Here is a 25286-nt window from a genome sequence, read left to right on the forward strand (position 1 = left end):
TTTAGCCAAGGTTATGAAGCTGAGGTCATACTTCACAACGGTTGGACAAGCAAAGGAGTTACTCAAAAGAAAAAAAAATCCATCTTACAGGAAGACTTTTGGCAAAAATAAAGAAAAAACATTTACAGTGTCTCAGGTACTTCCTGAAATGATATTCAAGTGAGTAATACTCCTTTGTCTTACTTTCTGCGGTGTAATCCCCATGTTCACACAGGCATGAACAAAGACATGCACCAGTGAATACATTAAGCTTTGGAATTTATAGTATGCTATCAACTCAAAATTTACAAACAACCAAGCAGATAAGATATCTGTGCTTTTATACACTATACATGTATGTACACACATTATGTAAAATGTTCAAACAGTAAAAATTGATCCCCAAATAAAAAAAAAAAAATCCCTACCACTTTAGAGACAAATTCTCAAATGCAGAACCTAAAGGCACTGACTTTGAATTTGAGGCAGATTAAAAGACAGCCAGTGCAGTTACTGTCCCTGCAGCAGGTACGTCTGAGCCATGCATGCAGAGGCACCAGTGCTACTACAGTTTACAGCCTTGCACATTCAAGTAACCTTGGGAGCTTCCAGCTCTCATTTCAGGCTGCTAGATTTGGTGGTTCAGGGGCTACCACAAGTGCAGTTCAGTCACCCTGGCTAGGAGGGCAGCAGCCTCTGTGGAACGGATCAACATGAGTCATGGGTGGTAAGGAAATAAAAATTAAAATGCTTCAACCACCCAAATTAAATCTAGTTTCTTAATTTCTGAATCAACACCAATACTATTGTAGTATTGGGAGGTATATGATGCAACTTCTCATGGCTTCAAAAAACATTGCAGGAAAAATGCTACTAATACTTTACTATCCCACTTAGAACAACATTGGCCTATTAACTACAAGTTTTTGCAACCTTAACCACTACTGGGATCTATAATCCCTTAGCAGGTTTCCCACATAAATTTCATGTAGAGGTCAAACTAAGTATTTCTTTTTGCATTTGTAAATTTTCTTGGATCATAAATTAGCCATTTTGTTATTACATGGATGTTGTAAACATTGTAAATGTAAAGTATTTTGAATCTGGAAAAGGTGATGAACAGTCAAGTATATTTTTAATAATACTTAGTCAAATTACTTTTTATACTTCAATAACAACCTGAAACAGTTTTTATAAATAAATATGATCAATTTTTCAGGCAAAATCAAGTACTTCTGTAAAGCACTAAAGACAAATTAATAACAACAGGTCCTTCTCTTCATGTTATAAATATTAAGAATACCTAATTCAAGAATCTGTAATTTTGGTTTCAATGTTTCAGCTTAATCCTACATGGACAACACATGCCCAGGGATGTTCTGCACTACTTTAATCGCACTTTTTTCCCAAAATGGGACTAAAAGTTAATGTACAAGTTGACTCTAGGACAATGAATCACTTTGAGCACCCTACATGACGTCCTGGTTTAACTGAAGTCAGATGTAAAATGTGGGCTAGGATGTGAGCACACAAAATTCCCTCCCCTGATAAAATCACCAATGTCAGTGGTGCTGCGGTGGCTCGCACTGGTTTTGAGCCATTATTCTGACTGACACAAAAGAGAGGCCACAATGGGAGGCTCTGGATACAGCAGCTACAGAGCATGTTTTGCACCTCAGAAACACACAGAAATACATATACTTGATCTCTCTATACATAAGTGTTGAGTGAAAATGGTTCTAGCTACAGGTTTACAAAGAGTGTTAAGGGGAAAAAAAAACCAACCTAGCAACTGCACTTGATCCAAAATTAAAATAACTTGGAAAAAATAGCAACTTCTTCCAACTCTGCATGTAATGGCTAAGAAAAACCTTTGAGATAGCTTAGTCACTTCTTTGCAACTTGAAGCTTTTTTCCTTTTATTCTAGGCTTAAACAAAGTTCAGTGGGGCATCAAACTGCCTCAGTTTTAAATTACAGTCTGTACTTTAAAATAGAATGCATGCACCACATGTTCCTGAAGCTAGAGGGTGGGAGTGTTATTCACTGAAAATTGAAGGCTTGTTGAGTCAATAATCTTCTTTCACAGAGTAACAATTTTCAGCTAAAATTTCTTGACCCAAACAAAGGAAAACAAGATCATTCAGTTATTTTACAATGTTGCAAAAAAGAGAAAGGAAAAGTGGGAAGGAGGCACACCAGTTTTATCCTACTTGATGTAAAAACAGTGCAGAATTTAATTCACAAGTATTACATACTCACATTTCTTTTTCACGGTTTACCATACTCCCAAACACATATTTTCAGGCAGAGACGTGAACAAATTCAGGACAGATTTGCTATCATGTACTACACACATCTATCAGCTGGCAACAGCATTTGCCTCCCAGGAATTAAAAATAATCAATTTATAGGATTTTTTTCTCTTCTTTCTCAAATCACAACCAATACTCTGTATTTTTAATACAGTACTTAAATTTAGATCAAATTTTGTATTTGCTTACCTGCAAAGAATTCAACAAAGATTACAAAAAAAGAGGGTCACTGCACTATCTTCTCCTTTAATACTGGTTTGTACTTACAAGAAAGGCTACAGTGGTAATTAATATTTACATGATGGTAGTACCCACAGCCCTGATCATGATTAGGGCTTACTGGGCTAAGCTGTATATAAATGTCACCAGAGTCCCTCGTCCTAATAGTTTAATCTCTGAGAAAAGAAGAGTTACCTCCTGCTCCCAATCACAGTTGCTCAAGTAGTGCTGGGAAGTGTTTTCCTGGTCTATTAAGACTTCACCCATTAAAGGCATTTGTTCAGGGTGTGCTGTTGCTTGAGATGACTTTCCAAGCTACTTCATATTCTAGAAGTGGGACAGAGAATCTGGATTCCCAAACCCTCCCATGTATTTTCCTCACAGTCTAACCAACTGAGATCCATCTGAAATTATGCTGTTCCATGAGCCAAGTGTATCTAGTTTTGGATTTCATTCACTATTAATTCCCAACAGAGGTCCTGTGAAATCTAATTTAGTACCTGCCTTCTACAACAAAAAAGGTGCGTCAACTGGAGGAAAAACTGTCCAGCTCTCTAAACATCTTTCAAAGGCTCATTAAAATGAGGTAGAACAGAACTGTGAAGCAGTTAATAAAATCAGGAAGGGATTGCTGATGTGCTCTTTTCCATGGTACCAAGCATAATGAAACAAGACAACTGACATCCTAAAAAAGTTTATCTGTCCAAGCAACAGTATGTATTATTTTGAGCTCTGAAGCTCATGCAACTATAGACGTGTAGAATCACAACCAGCTTCGTCGGATCACAGCACTCCAAGATTCAAGTGGCATTCTATCTCCACTTCTGGCTACTATTTTGTTTTGCATAGGAATTACTCTGCCTCAATGAAAACACCCAGTGAATAACTGATGATGAATGAATCCATAAACTCTGAATTCTGAACGATCTAGCAGAGCAGTGGATTCCCTCAATTCCAGATACAATCTTCCCCTTCCAACACTGTATGACCTCCAGAAAGCACAAGATAAACCTAAGTTAAAACACTAAATCTACAATTTCCTTACAGTTTACATGGATGCAGGTGAGGACCACCACAACCCCACCTTGTCCACAGCCTCCGTGGTGTCACAGCCTCATGCTCTGCCTCCACACTTGCACTCACGGGCTTGCATTTAGCAGCTTAGGGATGGGAGCTGGCAGAAACGTCACCTTACAAAAAGAAGTGAACTGTCTTCAGTCTGTCTGGGGCTCTGTGACTGCTATAGGGCCTGACTGTGAACACTGGAATCTGCTGTGCCACCATGTCTCAGCTGACAGGATGACAGCATCTCAAACCCTTCCAGCAAGATCATAGAGTCATTTAGGATGTGGCTAAAATCAAAGCTGCCGTGGCCCCCACTGTCTGTCCCCTTTCCCATCACGGCTACTGATTTCCATCTCCTCATCTGAGGTGGCTCTGATGCCCATGCAGTTACTCAGTGATTCAGTCAAAAACTAACCCAGAAATAGAGAGAGATTATTTTTCATCTGGTTCAGTTCCCCAAGTCAAATCCATGGCCAATCCCAGAAGCAACAGTGGAGGAGATGGGAAGGCACAATGTATGGTGGGACACACAGCAGGACTGCAGCTGCCCTGGCTTCCAACACCTCAAGATGCCACAGAGCTTTTACCTGTAAGTAGCAACAAAAAAGCCGTAGCAGAAACCTGTCTTTCAAAAGCTTGGCAACCTTGGGCCATTTGACCTCATAGCTCAAAGAAGCACACCTGACACTGGGCAAAAAGGACCTTATTAAAACAAAGTAACAGCAAAAACAGTAGCAGCTATCTGAAATTACTTTAACACTCATGCCAATTAAAAAAAATTATATTAATTAATGTTTTCTGTTCCTCATTCTAGCAACGCAATCCAATGTGAACATTTATAAATGCACTTACTAAAGACAAAATAAAGGATTAGTCTTCATACACACACAGCCTACTGCTGACATAAGCTCCTCTACTGCAACAACAAATCTGCAGATACATCCTTTGGAAGCTTTTTCCTATAAGTCTGCTCCAACTTTCTCACAATAGAAAAAATGTGTATTTTGCTATTATCCCTTAAGTCTTGATAAATATGTTCTGTAGTAGTTGCTCTCCAGACAATTTCATTCAGGCCTCTCCCCCTTTATTCCTCCACTCTAATAGGGAACAGTTTCTGTTTATGACTTCCTTTCCTTCACAGAGTTCCTAACTCCCATGTTTTCTCAAAGGCTTGAGATTTCCTTCTAATTGTGACCCCAACAAAAGTGCTTGGAGCACTATTCTGTGCAACTTTTCATTTGGGCTCTCAGTGACTCCACATGGTCAGAGACCCACAGGTCAAACCCTCCAGATATCAGAGCAGTTAGGAAAAGGAAAGCAAGCATTGTATAGAATCTGACAGGCCATTAGAAGTAGCTAATAAAGCCATATTTTGTTTGTAGCCATTTGTTACCAACCCACATTACAAATTTGTCTGCTTTGAACTTTATGGGAACATTCATGCCAGGACTTTTATATACAATGTGTGAAGGAAACGGAACAACTATTGAGCTGTTTAGCTGTGCTTACTGTGACACAAACCTGCTGAAAAAACTCCCCCAAAGGGTGACACAAGCCAGCATTCAGTGCTGCAAAAAGTGGCCAGCTCCTCTTCGAATCCATCAAAGGGAAATTCTTTTTTTAAAGCCACATCAGAGAAAACCATTCACCATTTAGTATTACATCTCTTTTGTTGTTTTTTGACACTTGTATAAGCTTGCTATATAGCTGCTGTGATTTTACACAATGCCCTTAAGAAATAAAAAGATAACGGGCAAATTGTATAAATACCAGAATACCATGAAACTAGAAATAACTAAATTTTATTAAAAGCCTAACACCACAGCTATAATTTCAAGCTTCACTGTACAGAGACAACTTACTGACTACTATCCTGAAGAATCACATTACCCAAAAATAACCTTAAGAAGCCATATTGAGTATTACCAAAATGAAGCTAACTAGGAATACTGAACAAGGAACAGTGATCAAGGGTTTTCATAAGCAGTCTAAAACAGAATACAGAACTCTCCCGCTTCAGGGAAAAACCACCATGTTCAAACCATTATCCCAAATGGACTTATATTAAAGCTTTTAATGTATGTATCATCAAAAAAACCCTTGTTGCTGCATACAAAGAATTGAAGTTGTTTTTAAATTTGAAAAACAAAACAAACAAAAACCTGACAACACAGAATTACAGAATTACAGCATCCTCCATTCCCCTCCACATGAAAACAGCAGTGTTTTTTGAGTGTATGAAGTGTTCTCAACATCAAAGCTTTTCGTCTCAGTAACAGCATTTGGGACCAACTTACAGTTTAAGCTCTGTGGCCAAAATGGTTAACATTCACTGTTAATACAACCAGCTTACTCATACCTAGAATAATTATGAGCTACTAAATATACCAAACACTCTGGGACACAGATAATACCCAATACTCTGCTTAAATATCATGATCCTTGAGATAGGACAGAGCATGGATTAAAAGTAGGACAATTGTTTAAGAAAAAACACAGCAAATTAGCAGAACATTAGCTGATAAATAACTTTACTTCTCTCTCCCCTAATAAACACTGTTCATAAAAAAACTGGTAGATAAAAAGTCCTTTTTAGTATCCCTGCTTTTTAAACTAGGTAGTTATTGCCAAAACAGTTTAATGTCCACAGGAGCTACTATTTTTAAGGTAACTGCCAGCATCCATTTTTGAGAACTGTTCAGACAAAAAAAGGGCTCCTGAAAACTGTCAAATTAATACTAGGTTCAAAGCAAATGGGTATCTTTTCTCATGCCAGTTTCCATAGCTTTTCCTGAGACTTGCATGTCTTAAATATCATGTAAAGCATTTGTAGCACCTATACTCTCCTAGGTGCCAAAGATGTAACTTTAAAATGCTATGAAGATGTTTATTGCCCTATTTTTAGTGATTTACAATTGTGCTGTGTGCCAGAGGTAATATATACAACATACTACCAGATTTCACAAATAAATGTGATATCTTGATACAGTAAACTTTTCAGAGAGATCTCTGCCAACTGCAAATGAATACATACCCAGTGAACCACAGGAAATATCTTAACATGTTTCTGATACATTATTCCCAGCCAGAGGCCACATAGTTTATAAAGTTTTCATCATTTAAGCTGAACATATTCTAGTTGGTTTAAATTCATGCTGGTTTATACCAACAAACAAGAAAATCCCCAAACCAAAAGGAACACACAGAGACAAGGCTAAGTACTTTGTCCATTACAAGACCTTCAGAAATGCAAGCAGCTGCAATGTCTTCACAACATATATCCATTTGTGCTGTTTCCCTCACAGCAGAATGTATAGAGCTCAGAAAAGCTGATAAATATTAGTCCAAAATAATTCCCTAATCAAAAATCAACCTAGCCTAAGTATTGCTGTTATTCCTGCTTCTACACTTGTGTAGTAATAGACAGTAGCAGAATTAACATGTCAAACTCATTACTGATAATCAGGGTTTGGAACAGACAGCTCTTGGTAACAGTATTCTAAACCAGTATCTACCAAAAACATTTGAAAAAGGACACAGAAAAAAGCCTCCTCCTCACCAGATTGGTTTGTGCAAGTATGGAATTCCTAAAGTTAAAAAATCAATCAATTTCCTCTATGAAAGTACAAATGTGTAGAAGCACAGAACATGCATGTGCTGTTCTGAACCAGAACAAGCCTAAGCCAAGTCCACTCACATACAAGCTATCTGTTTCCGTATTTTTAAAAACAATTTTTCATCAACCTTATTTAGTATTTCTTCTTTCACTCCTTCTCATCTGCTCATCCCAGATACAATGAACTGATATGTAAAGTGCTTTCACTTTTAAAATACTGAAATAAACATTATTTTCTTACTGGTAAACTCGATGGTCTTTCTTGCTGGATTAGATTCAAGTCTTCATGGTTAGGCTTTCCTGGGGCCATAGGGGGTTGAGATCTGGTTCCATAGCCTTCCTGAGACATGTCCTGCAACAACAGTTGTTAAAGAATTATTAACCTGACTCAGTAATTATAATTAAATCTGCATCATGGAAGGGTGAAAATAAAACATCTGAGTGCTGATGGGTTTTTTTGACTCGAAGTTTTTACTGGTTAAACCTTTCTGATAAAAGTACCAAGTCCACACAGGTACTGCTATGACATGTGCTGTTTGTAAAGAAAACCAGCAGGGAATCATACCACTGGAACATGGGAAAACACAAAACCAAACCACTTAAATGACCCCATTTTACTGTAAGAGTTAGCAGCAAGCATAAACATTCATCCTACTCTAAGACGTCTTCTCAAGTGTTTTGATAAAATACTGAGCCAGGTGGAAGACTGGAATTGAAAATAGGATTACAATCACACTGTGTAATCAGACTCCTGTAACAACCCCGGATTTACCATCAGTACTACTGGCGCAAATTTCAAACCCTGGCCATCAGGTCATAGCGCAGCACAGTCACTGCATCTGCTGAAGGCATATTCTGTTTGAAGGGTTAGAGGGCACTTGTATTTGATCAAACATAGCTCCAGTATCCTCAGGATTTTCCTCCCTACACAGGCCCAACCAGTTGTAGCTAATGGCCCAACACTATACCCACCATGCACAGGTGGGGGGATCAATAAAAAACCTCCTGTCCTGCACCCCATCTGCCACCCCCCAGCACAAGCTCACTTCACACGCAGAGATACTTGCCCATTGCAAAGCCTTAAATTCAGGCTTCATTTTAGCTTCTATAGCAGCTTCTACATCAGCTTCTTTAGGGAAAACAACAGAAAACTCGATACTGACTTCAGAATGTATAACTGGCAGGGAAAGTTGAAGAACCAGTTCCTGCTAGAAAAGCTATCTCACCTTTTTTCTTTGTTTTTAAACTATTTAACTCTCCTCTCCCCTTTCCTAGTTTACTACCAGTTCAGTTTGCTTCAGCCACCCTAAGGCCTTCGATTTGGTGCTATACCTGAAGCAGGCAGGAGTTGCAAGGCACAGAAGGACAGGGCAAGCTGCCCTCTGCCCCACCCCACCTTTCTGCTGCCTGCGCAGGGCTGCTCAGGCAGCCCAGTGCCACAGCCACAGCTGTGGCTCATGCACAGACTCCAGAAGGCAGCTGACTGGCAGAGCAGGAAAGCTTTCTGTCTCTGGTTTTAGCCCAGCTTCTGACAGAGAGAAATTTGTTAACAACTGTACCATTTCCATTCAGCCCCTTCCACCCATTTGGACTCTTAGAGATTATTTTAAGGGATGCAGAAAATTCAATGGGGCTAATTAAACAAACCCCAGCAAACCTGATACGATATAAACCCAGCAATAAATGACCCTATCCCTAAGCCTGTGCCAAGTAAAATCAAGAAACACTTAAAAGGCCAGCACTTCAATGTGGTTACCAGCAGAGGGTAACAATTAGGCTTAAGGGTGACAAAGGCTGATGGCTGAATGATTATTATCCCCTGTGACCCCCCGCACTCCCTCCCGCCCAGATTTCCACTTGTCACACAGCTCTCCTGCTGCGCACACCAGCAGGTTCCTGTGGATTAACAGTGAGGTTTAAAATCAACAAATGGCACAAGGCCTCCATTCAGCAGCCTTCACCCCAGTACAAAGGAGTAGAAAGGTGCAGGACAGCTTCACAATAGGCAAACAAATGAGCAAACCTCTGCTTTCCTTTTTATTTAAAAATGCGCACGCACACACACGCGCGCACACACACAGATGCACACACACTCACCACGCTCATGCATGCTGGGGTTGTCACTACACAGGCACTCCCAACAAACCTGGCAACCCCAGATTTCAAGTTCCAATTCAGCGTTCAACGCTGTTCTTCCTAATTCTTAAAAAAATTACACCAAATAAAAACCACTTGTCAAAACAACAACAACAAAAGCCACCAGTTATACCAAGAGTGGTGAAAAAGGATAAATGGGATGTTAAGTTTAGGAGATGTCATTGTAGAAACACAAATGTTCCCTTTTCCAAACAGACACTACAGGATTTTTCTGGGAAGCAAAACATGGTTTTTTTATATTCTGAAAAATCAAGAGCTATTACTTTCTTACAAAGTACCAAGCATGGGTTTTCCCACATGTTTGCAAGGTTTTAACCTTGCTTCCTGCTGAAATTTCCAGGGAGATCAGAGCAGGGGAGAGAAGAGACAGCATGCTTTCTCATGAGAAATACTGCAGGTTGAATGGAATTTACTTTTACCTGTGTATTTGAAGACTGTGTATGAAATGTCTTTCTACACACTGAGGAGCACATTGAAAACCCCCAACACAACACCCTTTGTCTTTTTAAATACACTGTTTTCATAGAGCTTTCCTTTCTGTCTGTAAAAAATCAAATCCATTTGCTGAATTGTAGGTGAGGTTTGCAAACACAGAGACATTTGTGTTTGTTAATGATGCAGGCACCTGTGCGCTCCAAATGGGACTGAGATTACAAACTCTTACATTCTCTGTAAAGCTATGTAGATACTTGGATCACTAGAAACTTGGAAAGCGGCTCTTGAGAAATAAAGGATCAGTTTGCTCTCAGTAAGTTGCAGGCTTGGGAATCTCCCAGATGAAATATGCATGGGACTGTGTGTATAATTTTATCTGTTTATATACATGTATTGTCCAATAAAAACAGTCCATTTATATCCTAAACATAATGATTAAATAATAGCATATTTCACTAAGAGGTTGGCCTCATAACCAAAGCAGTGCTTAGTATCATTTTCACTGAAAAACAGAAGAGAGAAAATCCCTACTGCCTTTCTTCAGTTCTGCATTTGGAAATTTTGTTAACATACAGCATATTACAGAATAGCTACAACAGATTTTGAGAGATAAATAAGAAATAAGGACAGAAGTATTAGAGTAAATTGTCTGTCACAGAGGAAATGCATGGAATTGGCAATTCTCACAGCTTTGAAAGGTCATTTTTCTTCCTAGCATCTAGGAATGGATTTATCGGGGACTGAAGAGAGGAAACATAAGGGGAAGAGAAACATGTTACCACGTGTTGTGCTACAGTCATGGCTGAGGAATTCCCATTGATACTGGGGCTCAGTCTTCTGGGATTCCTGACTTTTTTTTTGTTTGACTCCCAGTATTCCATCCATCACTGACATCAGCTTTCAAAATAAAGCTTATGACTTTTTATCAATCACAGAAAATCCTTCCTCCCATAGATGAGCATGTGTGTAAGACAGAAATCCAGGCTTTTATAAACAGAAGGCTACAAGTTTCCACTCAGAACTTCCCAACTTGGCACAAACCCAATCATATCATAGCTGTTACAGCACAAACTGTCAACAAAGTTGTAAAATAACTAAAGTCAGGGTTTCCCCCATCAGATTTTAGAAAAGCACAAGGACAAATAATCAACAAGGCATAAACATATATTCAAAATAGCTGAGGTTTAGACTTTTTTAGAGTTTTAAAAACACATTTATGATTAAAGTAGGTAGACAAAAATAAAGGACTAGACAGAGCCTAAAGCCTATATATTGGTTAAGCGGCTCAGAAATTGATCCATAAACAATTATTATATTTGGGAAGCAACAATAATAACAACAACCAATTGCTTATAATTCACAGAGCCTGGATTAGTTATTCATCTCCTATTTATGTGCACTTTCAGCTTTTTCTGCACATTGAGGTATATGGAGCTTAGGATTTGTGTAGTCTAAGGAGTAAGGGAGGAAATGGGATATTTTCATCCCTCTTGTTCTCGGTTACTGTATTCATCTTATAGAATTTCAAAGTCTCTAATTCTGGTGTGGGATTTCACTACCACAGAGGTTTAAAGTGATGGAGTGAGCCTACATACTGGCCTGCAATAAAATCAAAGGTTTCTTGTTCCTGCCTCCCACAATTCTTGCAGCTGGACACATATTCCTTAGTTTGTATTACTGGTCTTTATTAGACCACTTTGTTAGATGGTGCAACTTAAAACTTGCCAGGTAAGTAACCTGTTCCCCTTCAGCTTTATCATGGCTTACTGTGTTGAGCTGGCCTTAGGAAGGGTTGGGTGAGCAAGAGAGGAAGGAAAGTTCCCTTCTATGGCAGCAGCCAGCCATGAGCCTGGCTCCACACTTGCAGGAGTCAATTATACTACAACCACTTTGGAGCAGGCAATGGCCAGACAGCTTTTTCCCTTTTTCATGTGCAATGGTAGTGTTGTGCTTTCATTCCCTAGCTGGACCTAGCCTAAGACAAGTGAGCCTGTCCACATGGATGTGTTCTCTGCAAATCTGAATATGGTGCCAAAAATTACTGAAACCATGTAGATACAATGCACATATAAGTTTTGCTGAAGAAGACTAGATCTAATTATTGAATAGTTTAAATTATTTTTAATGGAAAATGAAAGCATAGTGAAAACATTAATGTTTGAGGGAAAACCACATTTAAAGGAACTCTGGGTGAGAAATGTCATTCAGGCTTCATTCACTTCTACTGCAGTGAGTTTCAGAGCGATAACATGACCACCCAGGAAGATAAGTACCATGATGGCTAAACAGAAAGAAGATAATTTATTTAAAATAATATGCTAGAAATCAATCTGAAAAAAAACTCATTAAAAACTATTTTAGCCCATGTCTTGATTCAGTGGGTTTATCTTAAGAAGACTTCAAGTGTGAGAGCAGCAAATTCTATGGCAATGTGACAACAGCAAAACTGAAAACAAATGTTAATTCTTTTTTTTTTTGCCTCAGACCAATTGAAAATGAAAATCAGTACCCAGTAGAGCAGCCAAGAGAAGTGGACAGTCCTACAGTACAAGAGTATTTTACTCATCTCCAAAGCAATACTACTGAACAAATAGAAGCCAAGTGATATTTTATGGGCTATGCTAGAAGGACATGCCTTATTACCAGTCAACCAAGCATCTGTTCACTCTGTGTAGAGAAGTATGTATCAACACATCTCCCCTATTTCCACTTTCTGTACTAGGACTACAATAAAGAAAAAATTACTTACCAGATTGGTGACATATCCCTAAACAGCCAACTTCTAGTCCAACCCTAATACTTAACATGTAACCTCCCAAGTTGTATATTCTCTGGTAGCACAAAACTAAGAAAGAAGGCCAGCCAACCGGTTAGAGGAATATTGTAGGTAAGGCTGGAGTCAAAAAAAATGTTATGCCCAAGGGCACAGGCAACACTGAGCCTCATGCAAGCAGCCCTGTGGGGAATGATCCACTAAGGACAAAGAACAGAGACATTTGCTTGAATCCTGGCCAGAGGGTCTGCAAAAGTCCTACAGGAAGTAGACAGATTCTTGCAGAAGTTCTTGGGTCAAGAAGAAATACATATATATGTATCTTGAATTTTATGAATCAGAAATGAGGAAGGAAAAAATGAAACAGAAGCCTGCAAAGCCTTGAAGAAAACCGGTATCTATAGCTGGAGAAACCAGCACAAACCAGCAAGCAAGTCTCTTGCTGCACAGGAGGAACAGGTGATTGCAGGGGAAAAAAATTGTTTTGTCAGTCCTAGCACCTATTACACCAACAAAAAAGAAGAGTGTGCTAACCACCGGAGGTGGATTACCAATGCAGTCTGGTAATCCTCTTAAACACACGAGTCCGTGTTTACGCGATGAACTGAATAAACCCTGTTCACAACCAGACTACGTAAATCATTTCAAGCCAACTCTCTACCACCACCATGGAAAGCTGAATGGAGACAAGGAAAGCAGTTCTGAACAATGGCAACCAGAAGGTTGGCACCTCCTGCAACACACTGACACTATTTTGCTGCCTGCTACATCAGTGGGACCAGCAAGCAGCAACTGCAGCTCTTTCAAGTCATTATCATTTGCCCATAGTCAAACCAGGGCTGGAACATAACCTCAGAAACAAAGATGATACTCTGCTTCACCAAGTTAACTTTGGTCTTGAACATCTTTACAGGTATTAAAGGGAATCAACAACTTCAGAAAGTTCCAAAGCAGAATAGCCCTTTCCTTTTTGAAGAGGAGAAATTAACCCAGAAATCATAAGTAATCTGTAAGAGAAAAATCCTACCATGTACATGGAGACATTTGGAAAACCTGCCAGATTGCATGCTTCAAGTACAGACCAGTCATTGTCCATAAGACACCTCTTAAAATGTTATTGATACCATCCCTTCCAAGAGATCTGCAGTTTCTTGCTAAAACTTACTATTTCCTAGACGTACTTTGTTAGGCTGATTTTTAAAAAAATTACAATGATAACATCATTTTCTCGCTTCATGATCCCAGTTATCATGAAATGACATCTACGTCGTAAGACACTGTGGAGGGAAGAAAAAAAATACACTATGCAACAGCTGATGCAAAAGATATGTAGGTAAGCAAATATATTATTGAGGGTCAGCTCATCAGAATTCTCCACAAGTTATTAGCAAGTCAGACTACCTAACTGTCAAAAGATTTTTGCTGTAGAATACACTGAAAACATTTTAAGCACAGACAGGGTCAAAAAAAACTCCCCACATCTTACAGGAAGATTTTTTGTTTGGACAACACAGCTTCTAGTCGCCTATTAGGTAACCTGAGCCAACTAACAAGCCAGAAGGGTCCTTCTTCCTCAATGGTCTAGTCCATTTTCACATGTGTCTTGCTATATGGCCTCCAGGAGCCACATTAAACAAGTGATGCAGGAAGAGCTCCAAGATGAAATCATTCTCTGAAAGCCTTATCTTGCTTTTCTCTTTCGCCACTATTGCATTCCATGGATCACAGAGCATATCAACAGTGGATTTAATCAGAAACAAGACATTTCTTCTAGTTTTCCTCTCATACTTGTAAGATGCCACAAGAAAAATAGGCCAGTTTGATGTTTGTATTAAAATGTGACTGTTGCACACTGCACAACCTGATAAACAGCTGTCAGCTCTTCATTTATAGGCAAAAAAGGTAGGATTTTGTTCTACAGATCTAAAGTTCCAGTGTAAACAAAGAGATGAGAGAGAGTCCAAAGAAGTAATCTGAGAAATATAACTTGGAAATGAGGGGGTAAAATGATCATTTTATTTCCATGCATTTTCCCATGTTATTTGGACTTTTCCTAAAAAACCCACAAGGCTTGACAGTCCAACCACGCTTTCATTTTCCACACCCCCTCCTTCCTCTCCCTGCCATTTTTTCACTGCCAAAGCTATATTTAAAACAAAACAGAATAAAAAAGTTTTTTAAAAAAGGGGTCTGGCTGGTTTTGCATGTTCTATTCTTTATAGTCACTTGGGACAGACTACTGTGTTAATGTGATCACTTACAGATTTTGTGCCATCCAGCATCCCGCCCTGCCACACTAGTCCTTCCTAAAATTCCAGGAGGAATGCATCGCTTCAGCAGACCCGCGATGTGAAGCCGGGCTGAGGAACAGCTCTGCACCCCAAAGAAACAGCTAAACCCGGCAAAAGGTGGGAGCGAGGCAGGATTTAAAACCTGCCATCTCTTTCAACTCAGCTGCTGCAGAAGCAGAGAGCTGGGGGGCTCTGTGCCCCAGAGGGCAGCAGCCTGCCCCAGCCTGCCTGCTGCTGCCGAGGAAGCTCTCCCAAGCATACGGCTCGCTGGCAGAAATGAGGTCAGAGCACTGCCCGCAGCTTACAGCAGAGCTGAAAGCCTGAAGCCAGCTTACAGAATAAAGAGAAAAGCTGCACCGAGAGCAGCTGCTACCTCTAGGCTAATCGAGCTAGGTACCCAAGGATGAGACTTCCTCACTCAAGACTGGGAAACATCACTTCAGTGTTTTCTTAGGCGCACGTCTGTGTCTGTGCTTTGAGGTAGAAGCCAGGACTTCATCTAAAGGCTCATGAAAACCTGCAAATCGGTGAGGAAGGGCTGCAAAACATCACTGAGGTTACATTTAAAAAAAAAACAGAATAGAGAGGTTTGCTTCCTAGCCCCTATCCCTCATATATAAAGCTATATCATATAACAGACAATTTATATCACAGTCCAGTGACACCTGCTAACTTACCCTCTAATACTCCACCACAGAGAGCCCTTAAATAAAAACTAAAAGGAGATTTACCTACTATTTTATCAGCAGTACAATCATAGGAGAGTGAACTGAAGCGCAGATGCAAAAAAGTCTGTAATAAACTTGGTAAAGAAGGTATTCTCAAACTTTGGTTTTCAGTATGTGAAAGCATTAGTGTTACATTTGAGGCTGGCTACTGGAAGCAGAAAATTAGTTGCATTACCATCCTCCTTTCTCAGCAGTCTGTGAAGACAGAGTATCTGTGCAGAAATCTTTAAATCCAGCCCACCACATGGAACAATATCTTAGTCCAAGCAGTGGGAAAAGAACAGTAATTTCCAAAAGGAAGTACCCACCAGTAGAAGCAATTCAATGGACTGCACAATACAACAGTTTAAACCAACAGCAGTAAACTATTTCTTTATTCTTTTGAGACAGAAAGGTCTTCATCACCATCATCACAACCACAATTTGTCAAAAGAAAATACTCCCAGCAGGGCTGGTGCTGGGAGTGGTAGAAGGAGGGGGTAAGAGGGTGATGGACAAATGAAAGTGGTGAAAACTTAAAAGTCTGAGACCAGACCACTGACTACTCTTTAATACAGCAGTGAAAAAAGAGTGACATTCATTAAAAGTTGGTAAAGGATTACTAGGTAATAAAACAACAATGATCCTCTTTTTTGTGAGGGTGAAGGAGAACAATCTTCATGAATACTATAAGCAGAGACTCAAATCCCAGACTGGTTACAGCTGGTTATTTCGCTTTCTACCTACAAACATGCGTGTGGAAGATAGCTTCTTGGCAGTCAGGGATAAACATGAGGAAGACACAGAGAGAGAGGCTGTGTTCTTCCAGAGCTTGATTTATTGAGGGACAGCTCACCAAGACCAGCAGTTGTTCTCTATCTTCTGCAACATAAACACCAGGTAGTTTTGTCAACATGTAAAGGTAAACTTGTTTTTTAAGTGGTATCTTATTTGGTATCTTATTTATTTTGATTTGCTATTTCATTCTTTGTGGTACATATCTGATTGCAACAACTAAAACACCCTGTAACAATTCAGCTGCATACTCTAAAATCTATTCAAAATCCTGCTACAGTACTGGAAAGGATAATGAATGCATATGAAATATATGCTGGTCAATATTAAGATAATTCATTGTCTCAACAACAAAATCCCAATGCAAAATACAGAAAATAAAACTAAACATATGTATACTGAACAGCTTCAATTATTAAAGAAAATGCATGCAGCCAAAAAATGCAGTGTTAGATTTTATGTCATGAATATTAACAAACTTATTTTCCCTACCTCTGAGGAAAATAATCTGTGTTAATTTAAAGACGCTAAGAGAATACTGCTATACTGCAACTGGCCATGAGGTGCAATTTACAAGACCACTGAAATTTGGAATACATACTGCTCATACAGAACTAAAAAACCAAACCAACCAACCAAACAGAACAAACAGTAAAAAAAAAAAAAAACCAAAAAACCAAAAAAACCTCACAAAACGAAACAAAAAAAATCACTTAGATTTATTAGTAGTTTTTAGACTTTACAACATGATCACTTAATTCAGAATGCTATTTGCATTTTAGAATTTTTCTTAGAACAGCATTTATACCTTTATATTCTAAAATATTTGCCTACATAACTTTTGTCAATTAACAGACATCAGATAAGTGGGCCATAAAATAAATAACAATTACATGATCAGGTATCTTCTGATAAATTCACTATTCTGTTTAACTTATATTTCAAAGGTATGGATAGAAGTATTTCTGGGATATTAATTTAGCTCTCAGAATAACATAAAAAAACCCCTCCTTGAGTAGTAAGGAGAGTGGTAAGGGTAGCAACAATAGTTATGATCACTAATCACCTACAACAAAATAGTTTTTATTAGCCTGCATTCCAGTAGTTTTACTATCAAGTTAATTAATTTACTGCTATGCTAATATCTAAATGTCAAGCAATTAATGGCACTGAACTATAGATGGCTTTTCCTTGCTCTTATAGAATTATTTTATAAAGCAAATGAAATTCTGTCACTTCACTGATTTAATGCAGGGTTTCTGAGGTTAATATTCCAAAGCAATTGCAAAATAAAGAACTGCTTTAATTAACCTTCTGTGATTTAAATACTGGGAGAAATCAGAACTCAGAAACTTTAAATAATATCACCATCACAACAACACTTTGTGGATCAAAGCCAAAACACCGATTTGAGAACTTTAGGAAATACATTTGGACACATGTATCTTACTCTGTTTCCAAACTCATTAAAAAGACCTTTCTCTAAGCATACAATACTAAATCCATGCTACATTTTACATAGTTTTTGTAGTTGAGCTGAAAAATGTTTCCTTTTAAGATGATTGATTTATAAATACTGAAGTTTTTCGTTTGAACAAATGATTCAGCACCCCTACTTTTTTGCACTTAGAATACTTTGTGAAGATTTTTGTTATGGACATAAGACACTGGCACTAAATCTACAAACTGATTGCACGTAAGTAACTGACCACTTAAAATTAAAGCAGCAAAACACGACTTCCCTGTTCCTAGGAGATTAAGTTTTCTCTCTTTCCAATTTAGCTGAAGGGAGGCTTTTATAGCCAGAGTGTCTTTATGATATTGTATGCTAACTTCATTTTAGTACATGAAAAAAATCAAGACTCAGGCCTTTCAGCATTGCATATCTTTCAAGCACAAAAGCTGCAATCTTATCTGCCAGGCTCAGAATGATACAAAAACACAGGAATAAAAATTAAAAACCAGCAGGATACAGGTAGTCATAAACATTCCTGCCAAATAGGTTTGCAATGTGTGCTGACCTATCTCCTCTGACTATCCAGCCAGGTATCATCAAACCCCCATCAGCAGCAGATGCCTGAAGAGGTGCACTTGCTGGTTTCTCAGCAAAAGAAAGCTGACCTTCAGAATTTCTCCTTCAAATGGAAAAGCCTGCTTTCAGCAGAAAACCATTAAGAGATGAAGACAGCAAAAGAACGTATATACTGAGAAAATGTTTAATTACAATGAGGGAACTTGAAACTGAAGGTGCTGTTCAGTTGTTGAGACAACTCAGAGGTAAACAAATTCTTTCACTGACAGTCCTTTGTAAGATTATAAAACAGAAGTATAAACAAACTTGCTACATTTTATACTTGAACAGTAGTACCACTTTGCAAGATAAAGTACTTCTCTTTTCCCAGTAGTACCACTTAACAAATCCAAGTTACTACAAAGACAGCTATGTGCAAGGGGTAGCTACACATGCTAACTTTAACAGCTTAAGGCCTAACAGACTGGAGTTGGATTTTTATTTGCATAAATTGATCACAATCTCTGTAAACACTCTCTTTAAAATAAAAGGGCCAAGAAAATCTTCTCTAAATCTGAATGCAGATTTTTGGGTTTGGTCAACAAGCCTTCAGCAAAAACAAGCCTGCGCTGCTGTGACTGCTGCTCTGTGCTATGCCCTCAATTTTGTGTTTGTGCTCAGGTGTGAGTTTACAGACAATTATACTTTCTTCTTCTGCCTGACTCTATTCCTTCTAGCTACTTGGCTCTGGAAGATTATTCTCCAAGTCTGACAAGGTAGCACCTATTATGATCTTATAAATACAGAGAAATCACTGAGGAAAAAAGAGAGAGGTTTGACACATTTCCTGGAATGATATAAACAATGATGAGCAAACAGCAGTCCCCAATGGACAACAATCAGCCATTCCCACTACTGGGAGAAGATGTAGCACAGGAGTCAGTTTCACTGAACTCCCGAGCTGAGCTAAGTAACCTCCATCAGATAAATAGCCTTATGCTTAACACTTATTTGCTATCATAGCAGCATCACGATTATGAAATAAGACTTTATAAAAGCAGAGATCTAACTGGCAAAGATTGCAATCAGTTAAGTACTCATTGAACCTACAAGGGTTCAAACTCCTCTTGTCCTTCCTGAAAGTATCATGTGCTTAAGAAAGGCTCAAAAAGGATAAATCAGTTTTATGCACAAGTTCAATATGGTTCCTAAGTATTTCAACAGCTCTTAAATCAGTGTTCAGCAGGTGCTGGTCACTGGTGGCTTGAATAGAAGCTAGGATTTAAGTTGTGGTGTGTGAGTTTGGAAACCACATGCTGAAAGCCTGCTTCCCTTCCCTGCCCTCCCCAAGGCCAGTCAAGTTTTGCTACAGATTCAAGAAGCCAATACTGCACTCTGCCTTTTGGTATCTCTGAAGCACGTTGGCAACAGAAGGTTCAGTGTACCAAAACTGATGCCTTCATAAAAAGAAATACGACTGGTGTTCCTTGTCTCTCATTTCAGCTCCCCCCATAAGTGAGGCTGAAATGGCTGGCAAAGTGTGTGTGTGTGTGTGTGTGTGTGTGTGTGTATATATATATGTATATGTATATGTATATGTATATGTATATGTATATGTATATGTATATGTATATGGAGTTCTTAATGTCATAAGCCTGGGATTAAATGTTTTACATTACTTCCCCCTATTACGTCTTCACTCTGGAAAGAATATAATTGCTCCTGAGCTAAAAACAAGTCCAGCATTTCAGAACAGAGTGAGTGTACACTGAGCACTAGGCATCTCTGTTGCTGAGGTGACAAAAGCCATAAAGGATTTATGGTACACAACAAGCAGTGGTGTCAGCCACTGCTGCTGACAGCAGGCAACTATCTCTTCTAAACATTAAATTTGATTATGAGTTCCTATATAACTGTAATAGCCAAATTCCACAGAATACTTTCAGAATATTCCACAGAATATTCCAAAGAATACTTTCCTATATGCCTGGCAGCAAATGTCAGATTAACATACAAGCTTGTTCTTTCCCAGACTTCATGTGGTTCATAACCCAACAAATATTAAATGCAACCACTCATCTAGTGGTAAAATGATTACAGATACAAAAGTTTCAAAAGGACAGAAGGACAAATTATTTTTATTACAACTTCTAAGACATGCGCAGATGTATGGTAGTCCTTAAAACAAATTTAAATTTAAGTCTGAAGGATCTGAAACTAAACTACAGTACAGTTGACTGCTAATTCTGTGCCAATTTGGAGTAGGTTAAGAGTGAAAATTTTACTATAAAGAGTGATTGCATCAAGGTACACCAATTTGGACTCACTGAGGACTGTCTGTATTACTTTCTTGTGAATTTGCTATTTGCAAGTACGACAGTTATTCCTATTATTACAATACTATTTTTGTACAGTGTTACACCCCAAAACAGCTTGACAATGTTAATTAACATGTTGCTTATTATACTGTTTAAAGAACTTTAGCAGTTTCACATTGAATTTAAAAACAATACTTCATCTTCATTGTACCAAAATCACTTTAATAATTTGGTGCATTTTGCCACAATACAATTTGTTCTGTTTTCATGACAGCCATACAGATTGGACATGAAAACAGATTAATTAGTTTCACATTTTGTTCACATTTTCAAAGACTGTTTTAAATCAGGAAATGTTTTATCTGTCCTACCTTGCACTGACTCAACACTAGAAACAGATGTCTGCAAGAAAACTTTCTCATCAACATCTCAGGCTTAAAACCAAGATTAATTAAACCACTGATCCCAATTCAAGGAAACATAGAGAAGTCCCTTATGGAAGCATCAAAGGGTCTCCAACCCTCTGCCTAGACAGACTGACCAAGGTGTCACCAGAGATGCATCCCACCTTCTCATATATACAGCCTTCCCGCTTCAGATGCCTTTCTACCTGGGACTACTAAAACAATTCACAAATTCCTACTGGCCTAAACTGCATTTGTCCCCTGGCCCAGTCTCAGGGAAAAAAAAAACCCACCAGTTAGTCTTGCTCTTTATTTGTCCTATACAGTTTGCATTGGAAAACAATCTTGCCAAGATCAGTAGGTAAGGTGTATTATTCTGAGGGGCAAACAAAATATTGGCCAGATTTTAGAACACCTAAATAAAACCTGTGAGACAGCGAGAGAGTGTTGTTCATTCGCTTGTTTATAAAACATTTTCTCCTTTTAAGTAAAAGCAGACTAAAGAGTGAGCCTGAACTACTTAGAAAAACCCATAGTAACCACAACAAATGATGTACAAACACACACACAAACTCTTTGTGCACAGAGGACTTTTTTCCCATTTAATCTTTTGCCCGTATGTGAGAAAAAAGATCAGCATTTTATTCTGGAAACTTGCAAGCAGAGAGCTTCCAGGAAGGTGTAAAACAAAAGATGACCTCATTCAGGGTAACAGCAGTAGATGTAGAATAAAATCACTATTTTTGTTTAACTAAGAGTGAGACCATAACTGTTTTGCAGATCCATTTCATCTGTCAAAAATTGATATGGTCCCAATTCATAAAATAACACAATAAAGCTTAAAGGCACGATTCTATCTTGATACATATGAACACATGCTACATAAAGCAAGGAAATATATAAACATGGCTGTTTACAAGCCAGTTGGAAAGCATAATAACCAAAAATATACATCACACTATCTTAACAAAATAATGTTTAATGATGACAGTTTAAGTTTGCAATTACATGACATTCTTGAGCAAAATATCACTTCTACTTATGGCAAAAGATTTAAAACTACAAAAACAAGCGAAGCATTTATTCATTTATATGCCATTTCAAGATGAAAAGCTCTGCCAAGGGCAAACTATAGTAGTATAGCACATCTTTCTTCCTCTTTTTTCTTTCAAAGAGCAGTAAAGGTAAAAAGAAGTTAAAGAAAAAAAAATCAAGGCAGTATCTACATCTACTGGCAATATCTAATGATCAATGAATCTGCTACTGCAATAAATTTGCTTAAAACAAAGCTCTTCCTTTAATGGTTTTTACACAGCAGGCTCCTGATATGAAGAGGGGATGACTGATGCTAGCTTACAATATGGTTCTATAGTAAACTGTGCCAGTATTACTATCAAATCACCTCTTATGAAACTCCCTTTCTGCCTACCATGCAATCAATTTAACAAAGATCTAAACAACTTAACAGTTCAAACATTCAAATAAATCTCATTCTCCTCCTTCCCATCTATGCTTATTAGAAGAATGAAAGTCACAAGTCACTGGAACAGTCCCAGAAATTGTTTTATCTGTTTACTTTTATAAGACAAGATTGCATATTGAATTCAAATGAGTCAAGGAAAAACAGCAATGGTTTCACACTTCCACAATATGTGAGAAATGAAGACGAGCACCAATTCGAAGGCACAACACAGAGTTATACCTGACCTCAGGAGCTCGCTCACAATATGTCTAAAAGAGCAAAAATAAAACATCATCTGCAAGAAATTTCACATCAGTTTTCTCCCTATAACAGAATACCCAGATCACCACACTATGGGGTTTTACATAAAAGGAAACTAGTGGCAAGAAAAAGTCCATCATCCAGACAGAATAAACACTATTTTCAGCTTTATAATATCCAAAACAAGTAGCCTGACATAAATCTACAAGGGAAATAAAGGAAATACAGACAGGAAAAGAAGGCAAATTAGAGAAGCCTTCTTTCCCCAGTCTGGCATTTCTCTTTTCCCTCCTGAAGCAAAACCAATTCAATCACATTCACATCACAAAATCAATATAGAAAGACAAAAAAAAAAAAAAAAGGTTAATGAAGAATATAGAAAACATAAAGGAAATTAATTTGCAAGCTGAAAAGAAAGAACAAAACTAAGGATGACAGACAGAAAGGATGACAGATTGTATGACTGAAACTACCTCAGCTTTCTAATTGACAGGATTATATAAACAGGATGTACTGATATTTTTAGGAGCAGAAATAAGAAAGATACACCAACTGGTGCAACAGGTAATATATGATTCTGCAGTTTATTTTAAAATTGTGTTTAGAAAATGTAAAGACATTCATATATAATCGAAGAGACCTTCAGAGAGAGGTCATATAGTCAAACCTCCAGTTCAAAGCAAGCTTAGCAAGAACAGGGTGTTTTGGGGCTTTGTCTAGTTGAATTTCTCCAATGATGGAGATGGCAGTCTCTCTGGAATTTTGTGGGGTTTATAATTTTTGAGTTTGTTTGTTTCTTTTAGAGAGTTGCAACATCCCTTTTCTTAGCGTGTCCCTATGGCTTCTCGTCCTTCCATTGTGCCCCTGAGATGAGTTTGGCTCTGTTCTCACCCACATTCCCCAAACTGCTACCTCTCCTAAAACTAAATAAGTACATACTCCTAATTCTCTTGTGAAAACTTTAATCAAATTCTTCATTTTTTCAAGGTAATCAAGTCTTATATAAGCAGGGATATGTATGCTTAAGTAAGCACAGTTTGTAATGTTTTTCTGTCAGCAGCAGAATTTGACATATGCTCAAAACTTTTTTTTGGTTTTTGTTTAGTATTAATTTTTGTATTTCACATTGGTTACCACTTGATGGTAATTCTACTATGCATTACCAGCAGAGAAAAAACACTTCTGCTGAAATGTCAGAAATATAGACTTCAATTTCTTGTGTTAGGAATTGTTTTCTAGATGAGCAGTTCTCAAAGAATGGGAAAGTGCACAGTGGTGAGGTTTTACAGAGAAACATGACAGAAGAACTGTTCATCTGCTGATTCTTCTTGAGAAAGGGGGAAGAGAAGCCATAGAACTGATCTCAAGATCATGAAAGAAGCAAGCCCCAAGGTGTTTTAGGACTACTTATTATTTATACAAAATAGTCCCATCTACACACAAAAACTCCAATTACACAGTGAAATTATCATATAATTCAGAACCTGGGTCAGAGTCCAAAACTTAAGAGGCTGAACACTACTGAAGAATAGCCATTCATAAACCATCAAGAATTCAGATAAAATTCTCACAGAAAGGACTACCAACTGCAAGGCTGTATTGCTGAGGACCTAATGCATCATCTCACCTTGCAGACTGAGGCAAAAAAATGCCTACTGACCTTCCTAAGACACTTGTATCAGCCTTGGAGCTGGATTTTGACTGTCCTTCAGTGTCATTTCAAATCCTCAAAAAGGGAATTTGGCTACATCAAGCCTGGTATCTTTTACTGTGAATCTGCCCCTGCCTTTCTCTTCATCCCAGTTCTCAGAAATTCAAAATATATGGAAAGCTTTAATTTTACTTTCATCCTTCTATGATCCCTCACACTTCACTGCACAAACTTCTTTCCCAGCTATGATAGCAAATGATGTAATTGGAACACCTATCAACAGATAAATCAGTATCTTGTTCCTCTTAAGGCCTATAAAGTTGGAATGTTTTGTATATTTTCTAACCCAAAATATTAAATCTGTTCAACTGACAGTATATTTATAACATGACAAGGTGTCCAAGGCAGAAAAAAACCCATTTCAATTTCATATACTGTGATATGTAGACATTAGAGCAGGTGTGTTTCTTCTATCTTATAGGCCCTATTACTAGGTCTTTATTGGCTGAGACTTCACCAAGATGCTTATGAACAGTATTTTCAAGTCACAGAGAAATCAAGCATTTAATGGCTAAGTAAAAAGGGAAGAAAATTCAATTTAAAAACACAACTGCAATCTTTAAAGTTGCAGTTACATATAATCCAAAAGACAGAATGTGTGACATTTACAAGAATATCATAGATACAATTAAGAATTCTATTTCATAAACCATCCAGCATTTTAATGAAAAAAGTTAATTCTCAATGGAATTTTAAAATGTAGATGAAGAAAAATTAACATGTAATTACACAGTGAAATTATCATAGCTTTATTTTAAAGTCAAAGGA

The 25286-nt window shown here is 38.0% G+C and overlaps 1 protein-coding gene across 8 annotated transcripts in view; it reads right to left on the reverse strand.

The window, feature by feature from the left end:
- ARID1B (AT-rich interaction domain 1B) overlaps positions 1–25286 on the reverse strand; it is a 325490-nt gene that overhangs the window by 217928 nt on the left and 82276 nt on the right. For all 8 annotated transcript variants that reach the window (XM_077782156.1, XM_077782157.1, XM_077782158.1 and 5 more), the window contains exon 4: positions 7435–7545. In XM_077782156.1, coding sequence (XP_077638282.1) covers positions 7435–7545 — 111 coding nt within the window. The remainder of the gene's footprint in view (positions 1–7434; positions 7546–25286) is intronic.

The sequence above is a fragment of the Lonchura striata genome, chromosome 3 (genome assembly GCF_046129695.1).
Source record: "Lonchura striata isolate bLonStr1 chromosome 3, bLonStr1.mat, whole genome shotgun sequence".
Classification (NCBI taxonomy): domain Eukaryota; kingdom Metazoa; phylum Chordata; class Aves; order Passeriformes; family Estrildidae; genus Lonchura; species Lonchura striata.